General features: G+C 43.3%; 1 protein-coding gene across 2 annotated transcripts; it reads left to right on the forward strand.

The window, feature by feature from the left end:
* The first annotated feature begins 1721 nt into the window (after window positions 1-1721).
* On the forward strand, window positions 1722-23866 carry jmy (junction mediating and regulatory protein, p53 cofactor). Of its 2 annotated transcripts, none has more exons than XM_058617241.1 (10): window positions 1722-3129; window positions 10395-10568; window positions 17861-18011; window positions 18835-19004; window positions 19340-19505; window positions 20304-20515; window positions 20610-20696; window positions 21183-21272; window positions 21508-22027; window positions 23297-23866. In XM_058617241.1, exons 1-10 carry the CDS (start codon window positions 2236-2238, stop codon window positions 23617-23619), a joined length of 2787 nt encoding a protein of 928 aa, XP_058473224.1. In that variant the 5' UTR covers window positions 1722-2235; the 3' UTR covers window positions 23620-23866. The 2 variants fall into 2 exon arrangements, with proteins under 2 accessions (XP_058473224.1, XP_058473225.1); XM_058617242.1 differs by having other exon boundaries at window positions 20325-20515.
* The last annotated feature ends 119 nt before the right edge of the window (window positions 23867-23985 follow it).

Raw genomic sequence — 23985 nt, forward strand, 5'->3', positions numbered from 1 at the left:
TGGCCAAAATATCCAGCACACACAGGCTAAATACTTTGTATTTTCCCCCCCACCATTCAGTCAGAACTGGAGAAGCGTCCACTTGTCTACATCATAAGTACTAAAGATACATTAACCTGTGTGACTGAAAATCTTTATGGATACCCATGTTTGAATGTGTTTAGTTGCTTTTGTTGTTGTTTAGTTGTTTTGTAAGTGAAAAAGTTTGGTTTTCATCGCTTTAAAATAAGTATATTAGGCAGGCTGTCACCTTGCTGCACCAAGTTTCTACAGCAGCCCAAATGGACAAAACAGTCATCAGAGCACACATATCTTGAGACTTTTCACTCAATTAAAGAAGAGTGGCTCAGTTCACACTAACCTGATGCATGAACACATGAAGAAAGGGGGAGGAAATGGCAGAGAGAGTGGAGGGAGTTGTAAAAATGAGTGTTTACGTGCTTTCTGGTGAGTCAAGGCCATGTCGTTCCCTCACATGCTTGGAAAGTCTGCAGTCGTAACATTAGACATCGCTCATTTTTCACACACTGGGCCTTTAAGGCCTTGTGGTTGAATGTCAATTTAAATCACCAGGTGTATTTGACTGGATGGAAAGAGCCTGTTGAATCTCAAGTCTCAAAACAGAAGAGCCATGACTGTTCCTGCTCCAGAGTAGAATTATTAAAGTTAATATTTATACTGGACATCCAAAGGGACGTTTGGATGTCTGTGTTTCTTCAGCTGATCTCTCTCTCTGGTGATGACATGATGGAAATGTCAGGATGTGGTGTTTAAGAGGCTGGCAAACTGTGTAAAATGACATAATGTATGCCATTGTGCCCCAAGAGCATTATTAAAATCTTTCCTACCGAGTACCGACTGACTCCTTTTAAGATGTTTTCATGAGACCAAGCAGAGGCCCAGAAGGCAGGAGGAAACAAATTCATATTTAAACTAAATGTCATTCTCTGTTCATTCTGTTTTCTCTTTTTCTTTTTAAATATAAATCAGATGATTCACAAACAATTTGCAGCTGGTTGACAAATACATTTTTTTTCTATTTATTTAAATCAGCATTAAAAAAATAATGCATATCGGTTTATGTCAGAAGGTGTCAGTATTTTTGACTCAGCCGGGTTGCCGTACAGCGTCATAGATTTGCCCACGTGCAGATGTTTATGCTCCGCGTGCACGTTTGCGAAGACCGAGAGGGTGGGGGGGATTATTCATAACAAACAAAGAGCGTCGAATTATTTAATTATCAGAATTGATCACTGACATATAGAACTCGTTCATGTTGAACCGTATTATTTCCTTGTCGTCTGCTTTGGGTAACTGGAATGTTATGGTGCCTTCAGGACGCCTGGGGCAAAAGAGTGCACAAGTGTCAAAGGTGTAACCCAGTGCGACCCCGAGTAATGACATCTTTCACAATCACGTCTTCGTGTTCATTGCTGTATTAAATGTTCAATGTGACATTGACAGAACAAAAGAAGGCACGATTAGCTGTATTGTTTTGACTCAAACCTTCTTCAGTAGTAAAATATTATTGTGTTCACGTGGGTTTTGTGTGGGGCTAATCATTTCTTCGATCCACTCTTTCTAAGTCGGTACATTTTGGTCGATTAAAAGTGACGTTTGTGAAGAAGAAGTTTATTTTTTACTGACTTTTTTATGACTATAGTGAAGGCATCATCTCGGGGACGAAAGGGGAGGGCGCAGCAGTGAAATCCCTCCCCGGATTTGACGCTCGCTCGCACACGCACACACGCACATTCACTGCTTGTAAACAGAAGCTCACACGTGACACCGCGCGGTCGCATTGTCTGCACACGGACAAAGAAGAGTCCCAGACTGCGTTATTCTCGTTACCGACGGGTGTCGGGCAGGTGAGCGGGCAGGTGTCATGACAACCAATGTTACGTGTCCCGAAATGAAGCCGACTCGTCCGCTGCGTTTACACCGCGGTGTCCGGTGAACTTCTCCGCGCCTGGTTGCCAGAACCGAGCCTCCGGAGGGGGAAACGACGTGAGCTGCGCACTCGGCCGCTCGCGCACAGCTGACAGTGGGTAAACAAAGCTGGGAACCCTTTGTTTCACCGCTGAATATACACTGGTTCGTTCGCATCTGCCCTCATGGATTTTACTTTTCTGGTCAACGCTCATCGCCATAGCTCACTAGCTGAAGCCTTTTAGCCACGACATCTTTTTATATAGCTTACGTTAATCTGCTTGTCTCCGCCACTGGCTGAGTGAGATGTCATTCACCATGGAGGACAACTTGGAGTCCGGGTGGGTGTCGGTTCGACCCAGGGTCTTCGACGAAAAGGAGAGGCACAAATTCGCTTTCATCGTGGCCTGGAATGACATCGAGGGAAAGTTCGCCATAACCTGCCACAACAGAACCGTGCAAAGACGGGCCACTTTTCTGGACCCGCTCCTCGACTGTAGTCGCCCCCTTGCCGCCGCTGCTGCTCCTGCCCCCGGTGCCTCTGTGGCAGAATATCACAATAAAAGTCCAGTTACGAAGAGGAGAGATGGAGTCTGCCAAGCGACGAAAGTTAGACCTCATTCTGTCCCTAAAGGGGCAACGAAGACCAGCGCCGCCGAAAAGAAGGCTTCGAAAGTCGGGGGCTCACAGACATTAGAGTGCGTCAGCCACACGTTAGGGTCCTGGGACATTGTGACACCCAAGGTCATAGATATCGAAATACTGGACCCCGTGGATGTCCCGTTGTCTCCGGATGATGTAGACACAGGGGACAGCGAGGGCAGCGGTCGAGAGGACTACAGCTGGGCCGGACTGTTCTCCTTCCAGGAGCTGAGGGCAGCCCACCTCCAGCTGTGCTCCGTCAACTCGGACCTGGAGCCGTGTTTACCGTCTTTCCCGGAGGAGCAGTCCGGAGTGTGGACGGTGCTCTTCGGCGGCGGTGCATGCGCCGGGATGTCGCAACGGGAGACAGAGGCCCTATGCTATCAGCTGCAGGTGTACCTGGGTCATGCCCTGGACACCTGCGGCTGGAAGATCCTCTCACAGGTGCTCTTCTCCGAGAGCGACGACGCGGAGGAGGAGTACTACGAGAGCCTGAGTGAGCTGAGGCAGAAAGGCTACGAGGACGCGCTGGACCGAGCCAAGAGGCGGATGCAAGAGGTGAATCTATCTATCTATCTATCTATCTATCTATCTATCTATCTATCTATCTATTATGGATGCACAATATTGGACTTTTTGTCGATATACAGTATGCCAAATATCAGGGTCAATAACGATACCAATTCTCTACACGCAATTGCAGAGGTCATTTACTGTACTCTACTGTAGTAGAAAATAGTTTTCTTCATTGTGCAAAATAAATAAAGTTAAGAAATTTAAATTAATATAATATATCTGTTTATCTTCATCCATTAATGCAGTTTAAGGCCAATATCAGCTGATATCAATCCAATAATCATGCTTCCCTGCACACACAAACTGTCAACAGTGTCTTTATTTGGGAAACCTGTTCAACAGCTTGTTAATGCTGATGCACTATGCAAACACACTTTGAGATTTTGCATAGTTGCTATGAATGTTCTGCCTCATCTTATTTGTGTTTACTATGTGTTTGTAGTGGCCACATGGTTGGCCTCCCACATGCAGTGATGGGGATTAGGTCACTCTAAATTGACCATGGGAGTGGATGGTTGCTTGTCTCTGTATGTGCCCTGCGATGGACTGGCAATCTGACCAGTGTAGCCCACCTATTGCCCTAGGTCAGTTGAGATTGCCACAGCACCCCCCCATGACCCTAGAAAATGGATGGATCTATTAAGAAAAGTAAAACTAAATCAACTGGTTTCTTCAACACTAACTCAAGACCGAACATAACTTTTAACTATCTTGATTTTTTAATCGCGATAATTATTGACATCAATTGACTTTAAAACCTTTTTTACTAAACAAGCTTATTTGCATAGAATTTACTGCCGAATGTAATATATTTAATAATGTGATAATTACAACCATATGTCTTGTTATCACTCTATATTGTTAGCAAGCATGTTTACTTTTATATTCTGTCTCTGTTCTATCTATCATCTATCGACAGCTGTGCCTCAGCCACACACATGCTGTGTTTAGGGGTCACCGACCATGTTTTCTTTATAACATGATATTAAGTGTGGGGGGGGGGGGGGGGGGGGACCACTCGGGCTGTGAGTTTGGACACCTCTGCTCTATATCTTCCATACTGTGCTTATTATGACCTTAATACAGGGATTAGATTACACTTTAGATCAGTTGTTTCCAGAGATTGGTTATGGGTTGGTGATTTTTTTTCTTCCAACCTTTAATATGTTGAATGGTTGAAAGATGGTTAGAAAGTTACATGAAGTACAAAGTGTTTCAATATAAAAGGGGGAAAGTCTGCTTTAGATGGTACTGAAAAGTTTGAAGTTGAACTTAGAGGAAGCTGCAGGAAGAGCCACGAGACTGGTCTCATACTGCATGTAGTTCTCGCAGCATAATTGTGCCTCCCTCTCCTCCTCTTCCTCCTCCTCCTCCTCCTCACCCCCACTGTGATGAACCATCTGTTGCTGCGAGTTCACAGGCCTGTAATATGACCGCTCCTGGCCAGACATCGCACTCCAGTTGGCCGAGCAGTGTGAAGGGAGTCGCTCAGAAACACAGCAGAACAATCAGGGGTGGAGTTAGAGAGATGACGTGTCAGCACAGCTGTTGGGATTGTTTCAGCGTTGGTAGCCAGCCACACCAACCAAAGACATGCAGTTAGCTCCAAACAAGCATGTGAGAATCCACTGGATGTGTTACTTTATGGGTGTAGCATCGTTTGTCTAATGTTACCAAAGTGCTGTAGCAGTCACAACCGACAAATCCGGCTGGAGGAGAATAGATCTAGTTCAAGTACTACTAAATAAACACAGAGTGATGACGCTCCCTGGAGAGGAGACACGGCCCCAGGCAAAGTCTGTCACCTGCTCCCTTGTTTTTGTTCAACAGATTGACTCACAAAGAATAAAGAGCAGGGTCAGGACGAGGAGAGCGAGGGTCACTTTCATAGCCACACCAGTTAAACACAGTCAATCCCATATGACAGCTCAATATAATAGCATTTAACCTTTACAAAGATAATAAGTGTGCTTAATTAATGCAAGGATTAGCTTTTAACATGACCCGACATACAGTACTATATATCCTAAACTGCTTTTATCAATCAATTTACTGAAATGCATCGTTTGATTTGAAAACTGTTAATTAAAAAAGTTTGAACTCAATGACCTGGCAAAGAGACTCAACAGTCTGCTTGTTTTATTTGAGCAAGAAAACACTGAATGGATCGGTAAAGAAGATATGCAATTGTAAAAAGCAACAGAGACACAATTGTCTTCCTAACTCGTCTCTTTATTCATGAAATGAAATGGGTTTTTAATTCTTTAGTCCAAGGGCCTTTACAAACGCAGAGGAAGGAACACAATAACACCGGTTCTTCAACAATAGGACACGTTATTTTGAGTCTGCACATGCTTCCATTTGCACAATCCCCAAGTTCACTCTCGATAAACTTTGACTGTAGTTAATATAACAAAGTGATGCTGGAGGACTGACAGTCGTTCAGAGGTCATAGTCGGAATTTACTGGATAGTAAAGATAGGAAAAGGAGGACACACAAATGTTTCACCTCTAATGTAGTAACATCTCCTCTAAATAACAGTAATTTGACAGGTCACTCTGAAATACATTGTTGAGCTGTAATAGTGATGATTAGTCACTCAAAGGGAAAATCTGGGCTTTTTAGACCAAGTAATTCAATGTTCTGTGAGTTACGATCTGTGTTTTTGTCAATGCCATTAAAATAAAACGGTATTTTTTAAGACGGCAACAGTGAAGAATCTTGGTCCTCGCGACATCAATATTTAAACCTTGTTCTCTCCATTTTGGGGCAGGGTAGTATACCAAGTTTTTACTGATTGCGAACCACTTACACGATATGTAAATACACAAGATCGGAGCCAGCTCTAGGCATAGGCCATGTAGGCTGCCATCTACTGGAGGAGCACCACAACCACAAAGGGAAAACAATGTATATACAGTATATATATGAATTATATGGATACAAATCTGCCCATGGGTGCCTTACTTCCATTAACAAATGAAAATATCTCATAATATAATAATAGATCACTAAAATGCACGGGGCCGGCCCTGCACATGATATATAAATTATACGGTATATCACTTTTTAACCCTGCTCAATTTCAAATAATTGACCCCCAGCAAAACGAGACACTGCCAGCACAACATTTGCATTTACTTGAATCTTTCCATTAACTTTGTAGGTATTCTCTTTTCACAAGTACCTCAAAAATCCTGAACTATCACCTACACTAGGAATACTTTTGAGTATTTTGATGTTCTACCTCGTCACACATGAGAGTAAACTGAATGTTTGGGTTGACTATGAAAAGTGTTTCTTTAGTTTTTTCTGGCCTGGCAGCTGTGTGTGTGTGTGTGTGTGTGTGTGTATACAGCAGGTGGAGGATCACTGTTGTGCCCTTACCAACAACTTTACAACTCAAGATGCAGCCTCAGGCTCCTGACTCATCACACATCACACGAATAGGCACGAGGAAAAACCTGTGGAAAACATCAAATGCAGGACGTCCACGTGTCAATCATTGACCACAAATCACATTTTTTTTCTTATCTGAGGCCTGTGGTTAAACACACACACACACACACACACACAGCTCACCAACAGTAAACCCAACACGTTGCAAGCTTCGGGATAATGACTTTGCTTTGCTCTGTGTTCTGGTTATGATGTGTGTGTGTATATATATATGTAGATAGTAAAAAACTAATTAAACATTGACTACACTGTAATGGAGGGAGTATAAATATAAACAGTGTGATTGAAACAGCCTTGATGTTTGACATCAAACATGAGCCTTGTTGAATGTAATGTGACCCTGTGCCAACAACAAGGAATCCAAGTTACAGTTCCAACTACTTATTTTCATTATAAATGAATACTTAGATTAATTTTCTCTTAATAATGAGTGGAGTTTTACATGTATTCTTTAAAGAAAAACAAGACCATATAATGACACGTTGAAAACAGCACATATTTCAGACTAACTTCAGACTAATCACCTTCTTTCGAGGCTGCAGCGTGAGGTGTTGAGGAGTTTTGCTCACCTCATTAATATCAACCTATTATTAGAAACACCTCAGTATAATGCGGTTTAGTTCAGCAGCACTACAAACCACAGCCTCTAACCTTACAATTGAATCAATACAAAAGTTTAGGATGTGTCACAGCACTGTTGTTTTAGACTCCACTTGTATTTCTTTGTATCTTTGACGTGAATGATCTTTTTTTAAGCTCTTTAATAGCAATATAACAAAGGTCCAGGATACAGTCTATGCACACACATTTACTCAGGAACAAAAAAACTCTCTTAAATGATGTGATATTTGTTTTGCGATAACTGTCAATATTGACTTTCATATCCTTTTTGGCTATGGCTGAAAATAGGTGTTAGGTAAACAATTACTACTCAAAGTCAGCATGTTGGATGCAGGAGAAATGGGCAGGCGTAAGGAGCCAATGGCTAATGTTTCCGCCGGCTCGGCTTGCCTCGGCACATTGCGTTTCCACTAGCGATAGTACCTGGTACCAGGTACTTTCTTTAGTACCTGCTCTGGTGAGGTTCCAAGAGACCTTAGGTGATACTATGCGTGGCGTCGCCAGACTGCCGGCCACTGATTGGTCAGAGCGCCATCACAGGAAGAGACGTCCGACACAAGAATCTGTGTAAAACAAAGTCACGGCAGTTTCATGCAGCCGTGCAGTGATGACTCCGCCCACATTGAGTAGGTACTATTTTGTAATGGAAAACCAACCTAAACTGTGCCGTACTATGTCGAGGCGAGCTGGGGCCATAGGTGGTGGAAAAGGGCCTTTAGTGACTTTAACAAAGGGAAGATCACAACTGGATTAGAGCAAAAAGCCAGTCTAAAAAACGGCAAAAGCTTTTGGGATGCTCACGGGCAGCAGTGGCGAGTGCCTGTTGACACAAGAAAGGACCAACCATGAGCCAGGCTGAACTGAGCAACACGGAAAAGTTCAGTGATGTTTGCTGGAGGAAAATGTGCAGGGCTTCAGACGGTCCATACTGATCACAATGTGTTGACATTGTCCTCTATGAAACCACATTAGTAAAGGATTTGTGGCAGTCGGCCTGATTTCACTTGAGTCACGTCTGTGCTATTTGTGGGAAAGATAACAGTGTATTCCCCTCCCGATAGACTTCCTTTTCTTTCCACGGCTCTGAAATAGCACCCGCTTTCAAAAAGTGTCTGCTCGTAGCGCAGTTGAGGCGTGTTCTTCCTGTGAGATGTTTCAATTAAAAGGCAGAAAGAGAAGTGCTGCAGGAAAACAGAGCAGATTTAGCACAGGCGAACTGGAGTTAGCTGTGATGATAGGGCTGCAGCGACTGCACTCCAGCTCAAATCACTCTCAACATCCTGTAATTATGGACCCATTGCTCTGTGCAGCCTTGTCCACTTTAACAAATAAGTGTAGCACACAATATGTTGTTTTCGTGTTTCAATTAAGCACAGTGAATGTTACACTCATGCATGTGATTCAGATGTTTTTATGTTGATTCTGTAGAACACCTCTAGTATTTCATCCATATATTCTAGATTGATCAGGAGACTGAAAAGCAGAAAAATTAAAATTAATTAATGTTACATATTTAGCTTTTTTTTTTTTTGATGGATGTGGTGAATTGACGGTGAGATTGAGTACCAGCACGTGGAACTCTAGACTGACACAGACCCTCATTTCAGTATGAGTGGAACCATGTGTGGCTCTCCACAGACACAGAACGCAGAAAGTATAACCCTGACCTGACAGCAGCAATGGGCAGGAAGTGAGCCAAAGGACATCGCCAACAGCAGCTTTAACCAACTCATTCTTTTGACCACAGTTTACTTGAAAACAATTACTTTTCGATACCATGCGGTTTGATTACAGCCCACATTCTGTGAAAGTAAAGTAATTAACATTTTGAAACTAATTTAAATTTGACCCTCCACCTCACAGAACCTGCAAACACTCAACACATGGTGACTCTGCTGGCGATGTTGTTTTTGCCTTAGTTGTCCCGCGACTCACTGCAATGATTCAAACTGTTCAGATGTGGTCAATAATCAGTGTATAAATCAGGACAAAGAAAAGTGTCAGTCCTCCACAGTTAGACCCCCGGACCAAAGACTGATTGGCATTTTGCTTTAAATCAGTTGACTAATAGTTTTGGCTCTAATTAAGACATGTAACCCTGCCAGCTCAGCAGCTCTCACACACTCAACACTCACTGGCCTTCTGCTTTGCACCAACAATACATTTGACTATGTAAATACCATTACTGCAGAAAAGAGGGGAGGTTGCATTACAAACAAAAGCTAAAGAGGTGGTAAAATTAAATGTCTCTTAATCTTAACAAAATGTTCTTTCACTTAATATGGCACATAAAAGAGTTTTCTAGCTGGTGCCAGAGCAGGAGTCAGCTCATTTAGCTCAGGGATTTTCCCTCGCTGCCTGTGACTGCAGGGGCAAGGGAGCTGGTGCACGGTTGGCCAGTGGTTACCACGGAGACCCTGGACCCTAGGTAAACAGTAGGAGCAGTGTTCAAGCTGAATCGTGCTGTGTCTAGGCCAGTCCCCCAACATGGACGGCTTTGGGAAAAAAGCAGTCTGGAGTTAATATAAGAGTGTCCATTCATAACGAGAGAGAGAAGAGCACTTTATCCAGCACTTTGCACGAAGGTCGCATGGTGGCAAATTTCAATATTATATGAAGCAGGGGAGAAGGAGGTGTATTGTCCTGCGTAAATGGAATCTAGTGGTTTTCTGAGAGCAGGGAGATGAATTGTGTTTGTGTGTACAATAGCTGTTTTGATAGCATTTATCTCAGGAACAATGAACACTCTGTGGTTAGCTGGACATATGGTATGAATCAGCAGCAGTTGGGACCAGTGTATTCTCACTGTACTTCACTCAAACAATGTATTTTATAGGTTAATTCCTGACCACACATGCGAGTGTGTGTGCTTTCTCACACTCTTTGCTCTTGTTCCTATTAAAAAATGGCCTTGATTTTTTTTTTTTTTACCATGAGCCGTTGAAAGAGCTTTTGTTTGAGACTTGGTAATTATGAATAAGCACACATTCAAATCCTGGTCCAAAAGGTCCACTGTGTAACATTTAGGAGACATACATTGATTACAGTAGCCATAAATGTGTTAGTGTAAGTGTGTCATCGCTTTAGGAATTAAAATGGTTTGATTTTCATAGCCTTAGAATAAGACGGAGTGTGTGTTTTGAACAACATCTCATCTTCGTTCCAGGTGTTGGACAAGCACAAGGCCATGGACAGCATGGTGGAGCTGCTGCAGGTGTACCCTGAGGAGGACGAGGCGTATGGAGAGCTGCTGGAGGCGACGACTCAGCTCTACCACTACCTGCTGCAGCCATTCAGGGACATGAGGGAACTGGCAATGCTGCGCAGACAGCAGATTAAGGTAACACAAACGCACACAGACACACATACACACACACTACCATCTGTTTGAGGGCTTGATTTAAGTAGGTTTAGACCTCGATGTAACTGGTCTGTCCCTGGAACACACTTTGACTCGTGTCAGGCTGCTTCTCTAGTCGAGTGCTCTCTCTCTCCTGGTTACAGTGCTGTTTTTTGGTGGTTAGTGCTCAGAAATGGTCCCTGAACCACTCGCAATGAAGTCCTCCATTGGACGTACCCTTCTAAGCCCACTGTAATGACATTAGCATTAGTTGCTGTGGCTGCATGCAGCGGTGATGGTGTAGTAGCCGATCCGTGCTCCCCACTAGCTTTGTATCGGGGGGCTGTGGAGGGAAGAGGATCAGCCAGAGAGGCTTTTTTTTCCTCCACCCAGAGCAGCTTAACAACCAGCATAAGTATTATTACAGCAGCCACTAAACCACTCAGTAATTCTGCAGCCTCAGCACACTCTTCTGTTTTCCACATCCATCTTTTGTTGTTTTGCTTCGTTAGAGGCTTGAAAATGGAAGTAAATCTGCCGGCTAATCTCTACTGTCTCACAGCGCTGAGTTCATAGGAACACAAGACAAGCCCGGGTCAATAGGTCACAGTCCAACTGTTCTGCTTCTTCACTGCTTCCACGGGCTCAAAGAACGATGGAACATACTGTGTGTTACGGTTTCTGACTCAAATGCTTCTGATGTAATCGAAACACAGGAGGAGAATGGGTCAGTTCTCCAAGACCCAGAGTATTTCACCCTCTGTTTACTTTTCTCTCCCAGAGCCACATTCCTTACACAGCGAGATGATCCAACATTGTGTCACAGCACAACTGAGTGTTTGGGTGTGTTTATGAGTGTATATTATGATGGAATTTTGGTTCTTGGGCGGGTGCTGAATCTAAGTTTAGAAATTTCACTCAATCACCAAAATGTAAGCAGCACTTTCTCTAAAGTCTGTTGATAGTGGATGTTTTTTTTTTGTCATTGTCTATATTTATCCTGTTAAAGCAGAACTATGCAGGATTTTTGACCCAAATTGAACAGCTTCAGAGTCATGGTGATGGTTAAATGTCTTGTTGTAGGGAAAGTTGGGGGCTGTCTCCACTCCCTTTACTGATAGCAGTAGAATCAGGAGGTCTCTCAGTCTTGGGTCTCGCGAGAAACACAAATTACTTTACCGCACTACACACACACAACCCCTAGCCAGGTACTGGCTATAAGATCAAGGCAGTGATAGCGTTATTTTAGACATCGTGGCAGAGTGGGCAAAAAAAGAAGCAGAGGAAAACCGTTGTCGGAGGAAGCGAGGAAGAGGAAACGACTTTCTGACCGGGGAAAGGGGCCACACATAAATAAAGCATGTAAAATGGATGCCGACAGGCATGGACATGGCTGCATAGCTTATGTTCGCCAGCTCGGTTGAAAACAAATGCACATGGCCAGGAGAGGGGAAGGGAGGGGGGAGCGTCAGCATGGAGTTTTATGACAGTGAGGATAAAGCGGTAGACGATACCTGGATGGATGGCTGTTTAAAAAATATTTATTCCAAAATTTTAGGGGGAGCTCTGTAGAGTTCATCCTCATGTCACAAACTAACTCGCCAAAACACGACATCCGTCATGTTTTGGCGAGTTTTTAGCTCCATCAGTGAGGGTTAGGGTTAGTTACTGTTACATGCTCCTCATGACATGCTCCTCCTGCTCTCTACCTGAGAATGTAAACTCCAAACGTTGCATAGGTCTGGAGCTTTACCACCTGCTCCCCTTTAGGGCGAACCAACGGCTGAAAACAAAGCTGTATGCAAATGAATCATTGATGCCAGCAGAGGCAGTTGGTTGTTTCTGAACTGATGAGTCAGGGGATCACGAGAGAGATTTCACTCCACGTTAAAGGAAGGGAAGGGAAGGGAAGGGAAGGGAGAGCGAGCACCTCAGGATTTAGGACACGCAGTACTCGGTCATTTACATGCACTTTGCATCCCTGCATGATGTTGTTAAGCTGGGGGAAAACAAAGAGAGCAGTGCCAGTATGAGTATGATTTGGTAGAAGAAGGGAAGTTTATTCTGACTTCATCGTCTGCGAGTGTGAACGCACGTGTCACCATCACGGTGCCTCACGCTGCAAACCAAATGAAGTGCAGATGAGCTTCAGTCTGTTTCTGTTTATCAAACGTGGAGGAAATGTACAGACAAAATGTCCATATATTAGGAAATCATGTAGTGATTTATATCCGTGGGTTTTCCAGGTCCTTTTACAGAACCCCTAATGGTTATTTATTTTCAGTATTGATTCATTTTTCTATTAAAGCTGGAGTAGGTAAGATAATATTGGAGTTATTGATAAATATTTATCACTATTCCATGATTTAGCATGATTTCAATTAGTATAAGATTTAATTAGACTTGATCTATAAATTGTCAATGATTGTAAAGAAAGGCCTTCACAATTCCAATAGGCACAATGTGACATTGTCATGTTACTTTATTTTATTTTATGATAAGATACATCCTAGATACAATAGGATGTACTTTAATTGACCCCTAATTAGGGAAATCCAAAGTGACAGGAGCCAAATGTAGCAAGAGATAAATAAATACATTCATAAATAAGAACAGAAATAGATTGTAGATAAAATGTAGGATAAGAAAGATAAAAAAGTAAAAGAAATAATATAAAAATAAGACCATTATAACAAAGGAAGAATGGTAACGACTGAATATTGATCAGTCGACTCTATGATGATTAAGTCAGTAAAGCAACAGCTTTCCACCAGACCTGGGCCTCAGTCTAACCGAATGAGTGAATGACACAGCAGATGGACGGATGAATGAATGAGCACCTGAATGAATGGACAACAAAGGGCGTGGGATATTTCGGGTGAATGGTGCATTGTGGGACGGCGCTATTACATGTCAGCGCGGCGCAGGGTGGGTGTCCTGTTGCCTGGAAGGTCAGAGTCCAGCCATGAATTAATAATATGGTTTCTCAGTATGAGATAGTTTTGTAACACAGTGAGCTCCAGTTACTGTTTCACGTGGACTCGACCAATTACATGGCAACAGTTGTCATGGTAATTGAGTGAGCTCCGTTACCTGGCTTCACTGAAGCTAACGCTAAATCGTTTGGATAACCTGGATTCTCAGTTAATTTGGGGGTTTTAATGTCCGTATAAATATATTATATATTTAAAGGCATGTATTAATTTGTATTTTATGGGTTTATTCCTCTTGAACATCAGGGGGCTCATGTCACTGATCACAGGTGGAAGCAAACAGTTTTTGACTGTGCACGGAAGACCTGTGTTGGATGTATAAGGTCTAAAGACTTGGTATGAAAAACTTATTGAAAGTAACGTCGCAACAGAATGTGGACAGTGTGCAAATAAAGGCATTTTGTAGAAGAAAGTATCCGTTTGTCCGAGATACACATCTGAACAATCTATCATTTAGCAATCAGTCATGGCTGAAAATGGGACTTGCGTGTTTCTGCAGCTGAAGCAGAGAGAGGCAGTCAATTAAATGTTCTTTTATGAGCATAGAAAACATTAAAAAGTGAGTCTCGGGAACAAATTTAATTAAATAGAAATTGATATTATTGGCACAATATCGGTATCGGCCGATATTGGCTTAATAGGCTGCTACCGCCTTGAATTCTATGCCTGTTTATTTATTTTACTCAATAAAGAAACATTAATATCTACGTCTGCTGCGACATAAGTATGAAAAATATCATGTTAATTTCACTACTGAAGAGACCTCTGCAGTTGGGTGAAGGGAAAAACATGTATATATCTGTATTGGTTATCGTCAAAAAGCGCAGTATCATGCATCCCTAAAGAATATACAGTATGTTAGCTTTATATAGCCTGAGAATAAGCGTTCTATATGTACTTTAACCAAAGGGCCTTGCTTCACGAAAGCTGCCATCTTGTGCCGCCATGTTTTCACAGGAATGGACGAAGCAGTCAGAGTGTTTGTTTCATGTTTTGAAGCAGAGGCTTACTCTTGCTTACAAATGAAGAGAAGAACACCATCGCTTTAGGCCACCGTAGTCCCTGCAGACCCGTGGAGGTTGGTGGCTGCAGCTGCCTGATAAACGCTGTATAATCTAACACTGTTACTGACAAAAAAAAGGCTATTTTAACCAAATGAGATAAGGGCCGCCATGTCGTCGTCTCCATGCTGTAATCACTTGACCGCGGGAACTTGGGTCACGTCTATTTCAAGCGAGTGTGTCACGTCTGTGTTTTGTCACCCGCAGCCGTTAACCAGAGGTGTTACAGGAAGTGGTTCAGAGGCGGTCGTTCAGAGTCGTAAACAAACAAGTTGGCAGTGCATAACTTACTTACTTGAAAACAGCTGCGTTTACTGCTGCTCACAGACATGGTGACATTAACAAAACATTAGCATCTCCTGTTACTGCCGTGCATTGTGACAAGTGAAAATATGCAGCTTAAAATACAAGGGCTACATTGTGATGTATGAGGCTCACAATCCACATTTTAGTCGCCTAATTTCTCCTCAGTGTGTCTCACATTGTGCGATAATGTGTGTGAGAGGTGATGGATGTCACTTACATTGTGTTAGTCGGTGGGCTGCGATCAGGTCAGGTCACCAGGTGACTTCAGACGGCTGCAGCGGTAGATTATAGAGTTTCTCCATGTCCTCCTGCCTTTGTTATTCAGTCTGCTGTAAGAAAGTGATGTGAAGTGAGTTTTCTTAATGTTTCATACACAAACCCTGATTCAAACTAAGAGCAAAGCAGATACTTACTGTATACCTGCACCAAGAGGTCGCCTGACAGGTCATGTGACTCCCCAAAGTTTTTCTATCTTTGAATAATCACAACGTCAATCATGAGAACAGTGTATTGGCAACATTATATGCGTAAACAATACAGTACTCTTTGTGTTGTGAGAGGAGTAGAAGGAGGGGGAGACAATGGCCAAAAGGCCTGCTGCCAACTATCAGTCAGAGGCTTAAATACAGCACAGAACCACTGTTCACAATAGTTCACTGTTGATACAGTGCTTCAAAGTATTATTTCTCTTATGTTCTGACATCCCGATCAGTCATCCTCCTGCCAAGTCCCTCGTATTTCCGGTGAAATGTCCGAGTTCATGTAAGAACACGGGGAGAAAGTCTGGATAATCCAGAGCGGATGAATTCCTGCGTACACGAGCCAGGCTCCGCCCCCTTCACCTGGGTCCTCTGCAGTGTCTCACCCAAAACAGTGTCTCACTATGTTCCCCACATCTGAACGGCATTGACATTACTCCGAGTTCGCCGTTGACTTAATATTTATCTTGTCATTTGTCATCTGATGACATAATCCAGATTAAATGTTATGTTACGACCCAACCCTGGTCAAACAACAGACATCTTTCATTCCATTCGCGTCAAGCGTGTCACGGAAGCTCTCTGCTGGCATCAAATGTCGGGATTCCTGTTTGATGTGTTCACATGAAGAAGGTCGATCTCTCTCTCGTCAGTGCTGTGATGCTGAACTGTGTCCTCTCTGAAGAGAGATACCTTGACAGTGACATCATGTTATGAGGAAGGTTAAATGTCTTTTCCCCCCCTTTTTCTGCTCTATGACGTAATCTCTCCTCCCCCACTAGCTCCCACTTTCACCCCCTCCCCCCCCCAAAAAAAATAACCCTCCCTGTTCTTGTGCCTCACGTGCAGACACACAGTACAGAGCAGGGAGTCTGCTGCCTAACATACAGTAAATCAAGGCCTTTGAGGTTTGTAGTGATTCCCCGTGCTCTTGTTTGTTTTTGAGCACCTTCTCACATCTGTGTTGCATTCACTTATTCATATAAAATGGGGTGTGTGGCTCCACCCAGGGAGTTTTCTCTGTGTGCTTGATGTTTTTTGGGTCTTGTATTTCTCTGTAAATTCCCAGGACAGGACTCTCCACGTGGCACTGCTTATCCCACAACCCCCTCCCCCCCTTTCTCACCCCTTTTCTTTCCCCACAAGGCCTGAGACGAGCTGGTGAGCTGCCAGGAAACACCATGTGACCACCAACAAGGGACTGGCACGAGTGCAGTCTCACTGGTTTTGTTATCAAAGTTTTCCTCATCTTTTATACCAGCCCAGTAGGACACTGGGTTAGTGTCACTGTACACACAAACATGAACAGACATGCCTGTGATCATTAGCCACTGTGAGCACCATCTCCTGTAAGTTGCTGGAACTGCAGCACACTGCGGTGAATGATGTGGGTCCAGTGGCCCTCAGGATGGATGGGATGGGATGGATACAGGCCACATTTGAACACAACAGGAAGTAGCACTGAGCAATGTATTGTTTTCAAATTGGAGCCTCAATTTTTCATTGTTCTGTGCCAAGTTTACAAAATATCGTAAACCTATAATGTATTTTCCACAGAAATATTAATGTAGATAGATGTACATTAACCCTTTAACAAAAGTTAATGAAAGCTGAGTGGTTGCAAGTCAAAGCCAACATGTGGTTACTACGGTTATTTGCAGGAAGCCGACGAATCAGCATCTTTGTGACCAGAGAGGAATGAGTTGGAAAAACGTCTGAACATAGTTTGAATTTTTTTGGCCAGTTTTTGGAAATTGAGACAAAAACCCAAACACACGTTACTTAAAATATGTTTTACACTGTTCAAATATCAAACTTAACACACAAAATCTGGTGTTCATGTATAACTACAGTGTTGTTGTTTTTTAAATAAAACTTTTTGAATTGTTAATATACTATTTTAACATGCAGTAAATTGCAAATAAATGCCAGATATTGACATTTGAAGCTTAGGTGTTAAAGGGTTAAAATAAATACAACAAATATCTTTGGAAGGGAGAAGAAATTTTGTTTTGTTTATTACACATCAGAAATGCACCCATTTTGTTTGTTTGTTTGTTTGTTTTTTTCTATGAACTTTTATGAAATTTTGTCCTGGTTTACTTTTCTCTTTTTACTATTTCACATTACCTGTATTTGCCCTTAATTTAGTTATTTGTTAAAACTATACAGTATATACGGCACAAAGGAACTGCATTATTCCATATTCAAAACAAAAACACTTAAGAGAATAACTTTATATATCATGTCTTTGCTCAATGTGACATGAGATCTAAACACAGAGAGAGCTTTGTGGAGCTGATTGACCCAATCAGCATCGTGTGAACTCATTTTGTAATGATTTGAATGTAATATTTTTGTCGTGTTGCACATGCATAGAATGGGGGAGGTTTTCTTCACAGCTTGCGTGTGTGTTTCTGTACTGACTGTACTGCTGTTACCTGTCTGTGCAGATCTCTCTGGAGACGGAGCGGCTGGGTCCCCGTCGCGTGGAGAGCCTGAAGAAGGAGGACGAGGAGTGGCAGAAGAAGGCTCACGCCGCCGTACTGTCCATACAGGACCTGACTGTCAAGTTCTTTGAAACCACGACTCGGGCCCAGAAAGGTAAAGACAGCAGCACAGTATTTAAAGCCATCATTCCCCCGCCTCAGTTCCTCACCTCTGACTTCTGACTTCTGTAAGTTGCCCCTAGTTTACTCCAAAAAAGAATTTGAATCCACAAACAATCTCAGCTGTGTAAAGAAACAAGTCACTGGGTTGTCTTCTTTAAGTGTGAAATTGAAATTTTACTTTTCTGGATTTTCACTCAAACAATGTCCATCAGAGCTGCAACTAGCGATTATTTTCATAAACGATTAATCTGTAAATTATTTTCTCGAGTAATCGTTTGGTCCATAAAATGTCAGAAAACATTAAAAAAAAAATGTTGACCAGTGTTTGTCAAACCTGGACATGATTCAGTTTTTAATGATTTCTTTGTTACCTGGAGCAAAGCTTCAAATCCATTAATCGATTAATTTAGTAATCGATTAATAATCGACCAATCGAGTAGTTATTTCAGCTCTAATGTCCATACATTGACTCTTAATATGAAGGACATTTAGACATATTTTTGTATAAAACAAGGCACTCAATGAATCATTCATTGCATAACAATACATTCATATTCCTACAGTATAATTTGCAGAGCAGCTTTTAAAGTTAACCATTAATATTTTATAGTTATTTGAAACTGCTCACACTGCTTTATGGCTAATGTTCTTCATTGATTATTTTCATGATTAAATGGATAAATCTAAAAGCGATAAAGATATTGACTTTATACTGATTTTAAATGGAGCAAAGACGTCCCTCTCACATTTTATCACCTAATCATTTCTGTTGATGCATTAACTGCTGCCACTCGTTCAAACTGTACTTGTTTCAGCGATCCACGAGCGCATGCGTGCTGACCAGAGGAAGTTTGGCAAGTCAGCATGGGCATCGGCGGTGGAGCGCATGGAGCAACTGCAGTACGCCGTTTCCAGAGAAACTCTGCAGCTGATGAGGGCCAAAGAAATCTGCCTGGAACAGAGGAAACACGGCCTGAAGGAGGAGGTATAACATGTCTCTCTCATTTAGACTGAGGTGTGTGACGTTTATCTGAGTGAGTTTTCAGAGAGACAGAAACACTTGAATATGGAGAGAGAAATATGACCTCATGACCCAGACATCCTGTCATGGAGTCCATAACATCCTGCTGTACAACAGTGGAAATGACTCACGGGGAATGACGGCCAGGATCAGATGTTTTCTTTATGACATTTTCTAAACTGCAGCTCAATCCACAGGGATACTGTAAAAACAAAATACACATGTGAGGCAGTGGAAAATGAGCCCATTTGTTAGCTTACGGACGTGTGATGTAATTAATCATGTGGCTGTGGATCTAGATGCAGAGTCTCCAAGGTGGGGAGGATGCCATGCTCCGTCTGGACCAGCTGGAGGCGCTGTACTACGAGCTGCAGCTGCAGCTGTACGACATCCAGGCCGAGGTGCTGCGCTGCGAGGAGCTGTTGCTCACTGCTCAGCTGCAGAGTCTGCGCCGGCAGATGACAGGTGAGCACCAGTTACTTCACTCGGCACCACAAAAGCCGATATTAGGAAGTGACCATTGATGTTGGCAACTTCTGCGAGACTCCGCGAGTTTGTCGGCTGACAGCAGACAAAAGAATTCCATATCAGTGTCTTTAAAAACCAGATTCAAAGCATCTCACTGATGCCTCTACATGATGTATTCCTCGGTGACATCACAGCACTCCCACTCCTCTGCTACCATTGTTAACCCTTTAACACCGAGCGTATCGCAGACAAAATGTTTGCGCAAGTGCATTTTGCATTACCGTAATTACACGACGTTCGAGTTTGTGCATTGGAAAAATGTGGCACGTCAAAGCCAACGTGGTTATTACCGTGGATACGGAGGATAGAGTTGGAAAAACACCTGTAGATAGTCACTCAAATTACAAATTTAACAAAAAAAAGTACACTTTTTTAACATGCAGTAAAATGTAAGTAACTGCCACATATTGAAAGTTATTCTGGAAAAATAGATATTTACAGACATTTTGAGCCTTAGGTGTTAAAGAGTTGATTTCATTGATGAAAAATGTTCGTCAATGACCTTTTTATTGACGTTAAGTAAATAAAACTAAAGTCAGTATGACAAAAACTATGACGAAATGTACTGAAACTGATTCATATTTCGAAGTTACGCATTACAGCTTTAAAATAATCAATTTGTAGATGATTGACAAAACAACAACCCGCCACAATACTAACGTCATCATCAAAAAAAGTTATGCACTGCAGGTTTAACTTTGAACAGCAGCTAAACACAACTGTGCTCTTCATCAGTCTGTTCTCATGTTGCACCAGAGCGACAGGACGAAGTTGTTTACTATGACGCCTTTGAGAGCCCCGATGCCATGAAGGGAGTGGACGACCCCGCAGCGCCACCTTCTCCCCTCAGAGACGAGGACCTCGGAGTCCTGCGGCAGAAGACGCGGCAGCTCGAGGCTCGCCGGGGTCGCATCACCGCCAAGAAAGTCTACCTCAAAAACAAGAAGGCAAGCTCGGACGAGTCACAGTCGATGTCGTCGGTTGAAGATGTCATTCATTCATTCATTCATTCATGTGTTATTTCTTTTTTTGTATATACAGGAAATCTGTATTGTCAATCACAATCAGAAGCTCCAGCAGCGTCACGGTAGCTTTGCTGACAGCAGTTTGCCTCAGGAACTGCAACAGGTGAGACTCACACATCCTTTACAGCTCCAGATTTACTGCAAGTCATGTTTCACCACTCGGGCATTTGGGAGAATAAAGAAGTGAATGCTGTGCAACCTCAATCAAGCTGCACATGAAGCCAGAATAGTCACTTGTATCTGTCCCGCTGGGTAAAAGCATTAAAAGTATATTCAATTCAAAGAGCTTCTCAGTTACAGAGAAGGCAGAAGTCTGTCTTGACATAAAACAAATCACTTCCTGCATGCAGCAGGGGAATGTTGCAGTGCAGCGAACACTACGATACTGAGAAACACACACACACACACAGAGAGTTGTGTGGATCTGATAGGCCTCATCTGCATCATGTGACCTCATTTGAGTGGACATTTGTTTACATGTACAAGTTACACACCCTGCGGTTTTGAATAGTCACTCTGTCGTCGATTGAAGAACCCAAAACAAACGCCGTGCTACAAGGCCAAACCTCCTCTGTCGTTTCATGTTAAGGAGACTGAAGAGGACGATGAAGCCAAACAAAACGCCAGAGTGAGCCAGGACAGGCAGAGGACGCTGGACAGACTCCGCAGCCTCAAACAGGTGAGATCATCAACAGTAGGAAGTAGTAATTTAAGTCAATTTGAATGGAAGACTATGGAAAAATGGAGTTCATGGTCAGGTTTGTAAATGATGTTCCAATTTCCAAGGAAAATAAATGATAACGCACATCCCAGTGTGATTGACAGTAGCATCATAGGAGTGTAATGGTGAGTTGCCTCTTCTGAAGAGAAACCTGTCAAACAATCACTTCATCTCTGTTTCCTCACCCACACAGCGTTACCCAGGTCAGGTGACTCTCAAATCCAGCCGCCTGCGTCTGAGTCAGACTCACAGTCGGAGGAGAGCGGGAGAGCAGCCCAACACCCAGGCGGCCGGCGTTCAGACCGACCGCATCTCCGACCTCCCGCGGCTCTCCGCCGCTCCCCCCCCTCCCCCTGACATCTGCGGCTACGACAGCATGTCCCTACCAACCGTCGACCTTGACGGTCTCTCCTCTCTGCCTCCCTTCCTCTCGCTGCCTCCCGTCTCAGGTTCACCATCTGCTCTTTTGCCCCCTCCGCCTCCTCCGCCTCCCCCTCCTCCTCCTCCCCCACCACCTCCTTCCTTGGAGGACCAGTACCAGGGTCACGAGGACAGGGCTGGCAGCCCGGCGCGCCAGCATAACTGCGAGTCCGACTCCACCTCACTGCCCCTGGCCCCGTTTTCCCCTCGATTCTTTGACAGCAGCCAGCTGCTGACGGCCAGGAAGAAGCTGAAGAAGACGGCCTCGCTGGACGCCTCGCAGTGGAGGAGAGGTGAGGAGGCAGCGACTCGTGACTCAGTAAAAGTCATGAGGATTTACTTTGCTTTTTATAAATGTGATCAAGTGATTGCTTTAAACGGATCCTGAAGAATCCTGGTTGATTTGGCGACACCTTGTGGTGACTGGCTGCAACAGAAACACTTTTTTTTTTTTTATAACTTGTTGAGTCAGTAGAGGTTTATAGAACAAACATCACTTCACATCTACTGTATGTTCACAGCAAAGGGAAGTATAACAGCAAAACCGCATCAGAACCAACATTTGGTCTGATTAGATAATAGATCTCATGACTAAATCATTTCCTATATGATTAAATCAATGAATTAATCAACAAAATGACGGGGTAATGACAACAACTGATGCTCAAACCCTGATTATCTGCTTAGTATCAGCCCAACACACAAGACGATGGAATCAACAATGTGGTTTTTTATATCATATTTGTTGAAATCCTCTTCACATACCAATCACATCAAAAAATAAAGTTGTTATTTCAGAGGTAGGAGTTAAATAGGAGCAGATTTTACACACCTGCAGACCCCAGTGTTAATTAATCTGGATCAATATAATGACTGTTAATGCTCTCTAGTCCAGTTGGTGGCACAAACTTAGGCTGCATTCACACCAGTCCTTCTTAATCAAACCCTAGACTCTGGTCCGCCTAAAAACGTAGGTCTCGGTTCGCTTCAAGCGGACTACAACGCAGGGCATTGTGGGTAAACGCAACCAAAACATACGTGCGTGTAGAACGAAACGGAAGTTGTCCTGCATTAGCGAGTTTTCTTGTTTATTGTCTTCAGTAATTCTCGATGCAGCGCCGCCTCAGGTGCGGAGGGGAATACATTATTCATAAAGCTTGGTTCGTCTCACTAAAGTGCAAAAGTGTGAAAGCAAACTCGGACCAGCTGACTGTTGCAACCCTCAACTGAACCGAGTCCCCAATCGTACCGAGTCTAGCGGATTATTAGGTGTGAAAATGACATAAGAGGATAGTAACCATGGTACCCATACACGCAAAGAATACAAGGAAATGTAAACAAGGGTAAACTGGCCAGAAGTCGTCTCTTCACAGGCACAGAAAGTGTGACCTGGACTTACACAACACAGCTGTCGTTACTCACCCCCTGCTCTCTGCAGTCACTTTTATGAGTTCACCAGTCGTCCTACAGCAGAAAGAGTATAACCGGTTAATTGCAGCCAATAATCACGTCATGTTATGATCTCAAACCTGCTCATAAACCCCGTGCGTGTGTGTCTACAGCGAGCTCCCCCATGGACGAAGTGCTGGCTTCCCTTAAGCGGGGCAGCTTCCACCTGAGGAAGGCGGAGCTGCGCGTCCTGGCGCCCGACCCGGACGACGACAGCAACAACATCCTGGCTCAGATCAGACAGGGCGTCAGGCTGAAGAAGGTGCGCACCTGTCCGGAGCAGCAGCAGCAGCAGAAACGTCACAGCAGGACGTTCCCCCACTCGGCCGACGCTCTGACCCGCAGCATCCACGAGGCTCTGAGGCGGATCAAAGAGGCGTCACCGGAGTCTGAGTCCGAGGACGAAGGCCTTCCATGCACTGACTGGGAAAACTAGTTCATTGGAAGTCATTTTTTTAGCCATTATTATTATTATTATTATTATTGTTGTTATTATTATTATTATTATTACAAACGTGGAGCCAAAATGAAGAGACACTGAGCGACGGCTCAATTCAAGCAGACGTGTCAGGGTTTGAACGCCTGAAGAGTTTGGTGCAATCTGAACAAAAAACACCTTGATTTATCCTTTTTTTATATCAGAGAACGACTGAGTTTGTTTCCTGCTTGTTCATGTGTGTTTTTTTTAAAAAAAGATGGACCACTAATCTTTTTTTTTTTTAATTTTACATGTCGCTGCTGTGACATTGTTAGTGAGGAGACGACCTCTTGACCTCCCACTGAGTCGTACTGTACTGTAGTT

Source organism: Solea solea, chromosome 19 (genome assembly GCF_958295425.1).
Source record: "Solea solea chromosome 19, fSolSol10.1, whole genome shotgun sequence".
Lineage (NCBI taxonomy): Eukaryota > Metazoa > Chordata > Actinopteri > Pleuronectiformes > Soleidae > Solea > Solea solea.

Excerpts from the sequence above, each read along its gene's own strand:
- jmy (XM_058617241.1), top strand. The coding sequence starts at position 2,236 with ATGTCATTCACCATGGAGGACAACTTGGAGTCCGGGTGGGTGTCGGTT. Across the intron at positions 3,130-10,394 it reads CCAAGAGGCGGATGCAAGAG|GTGTTGGACAAGCACAAGGC; the intron begins GTGAATCTATCT and ends TCTTCGTTCCAG. Across the intron at positions 19,506-20,303 it reads TCTGCGCCGGCAGATGACAG|TCTGTTCTCATGTTGCACCA; the intron begins GTGAGCACCAGT and ends GCTCTTCATCAG.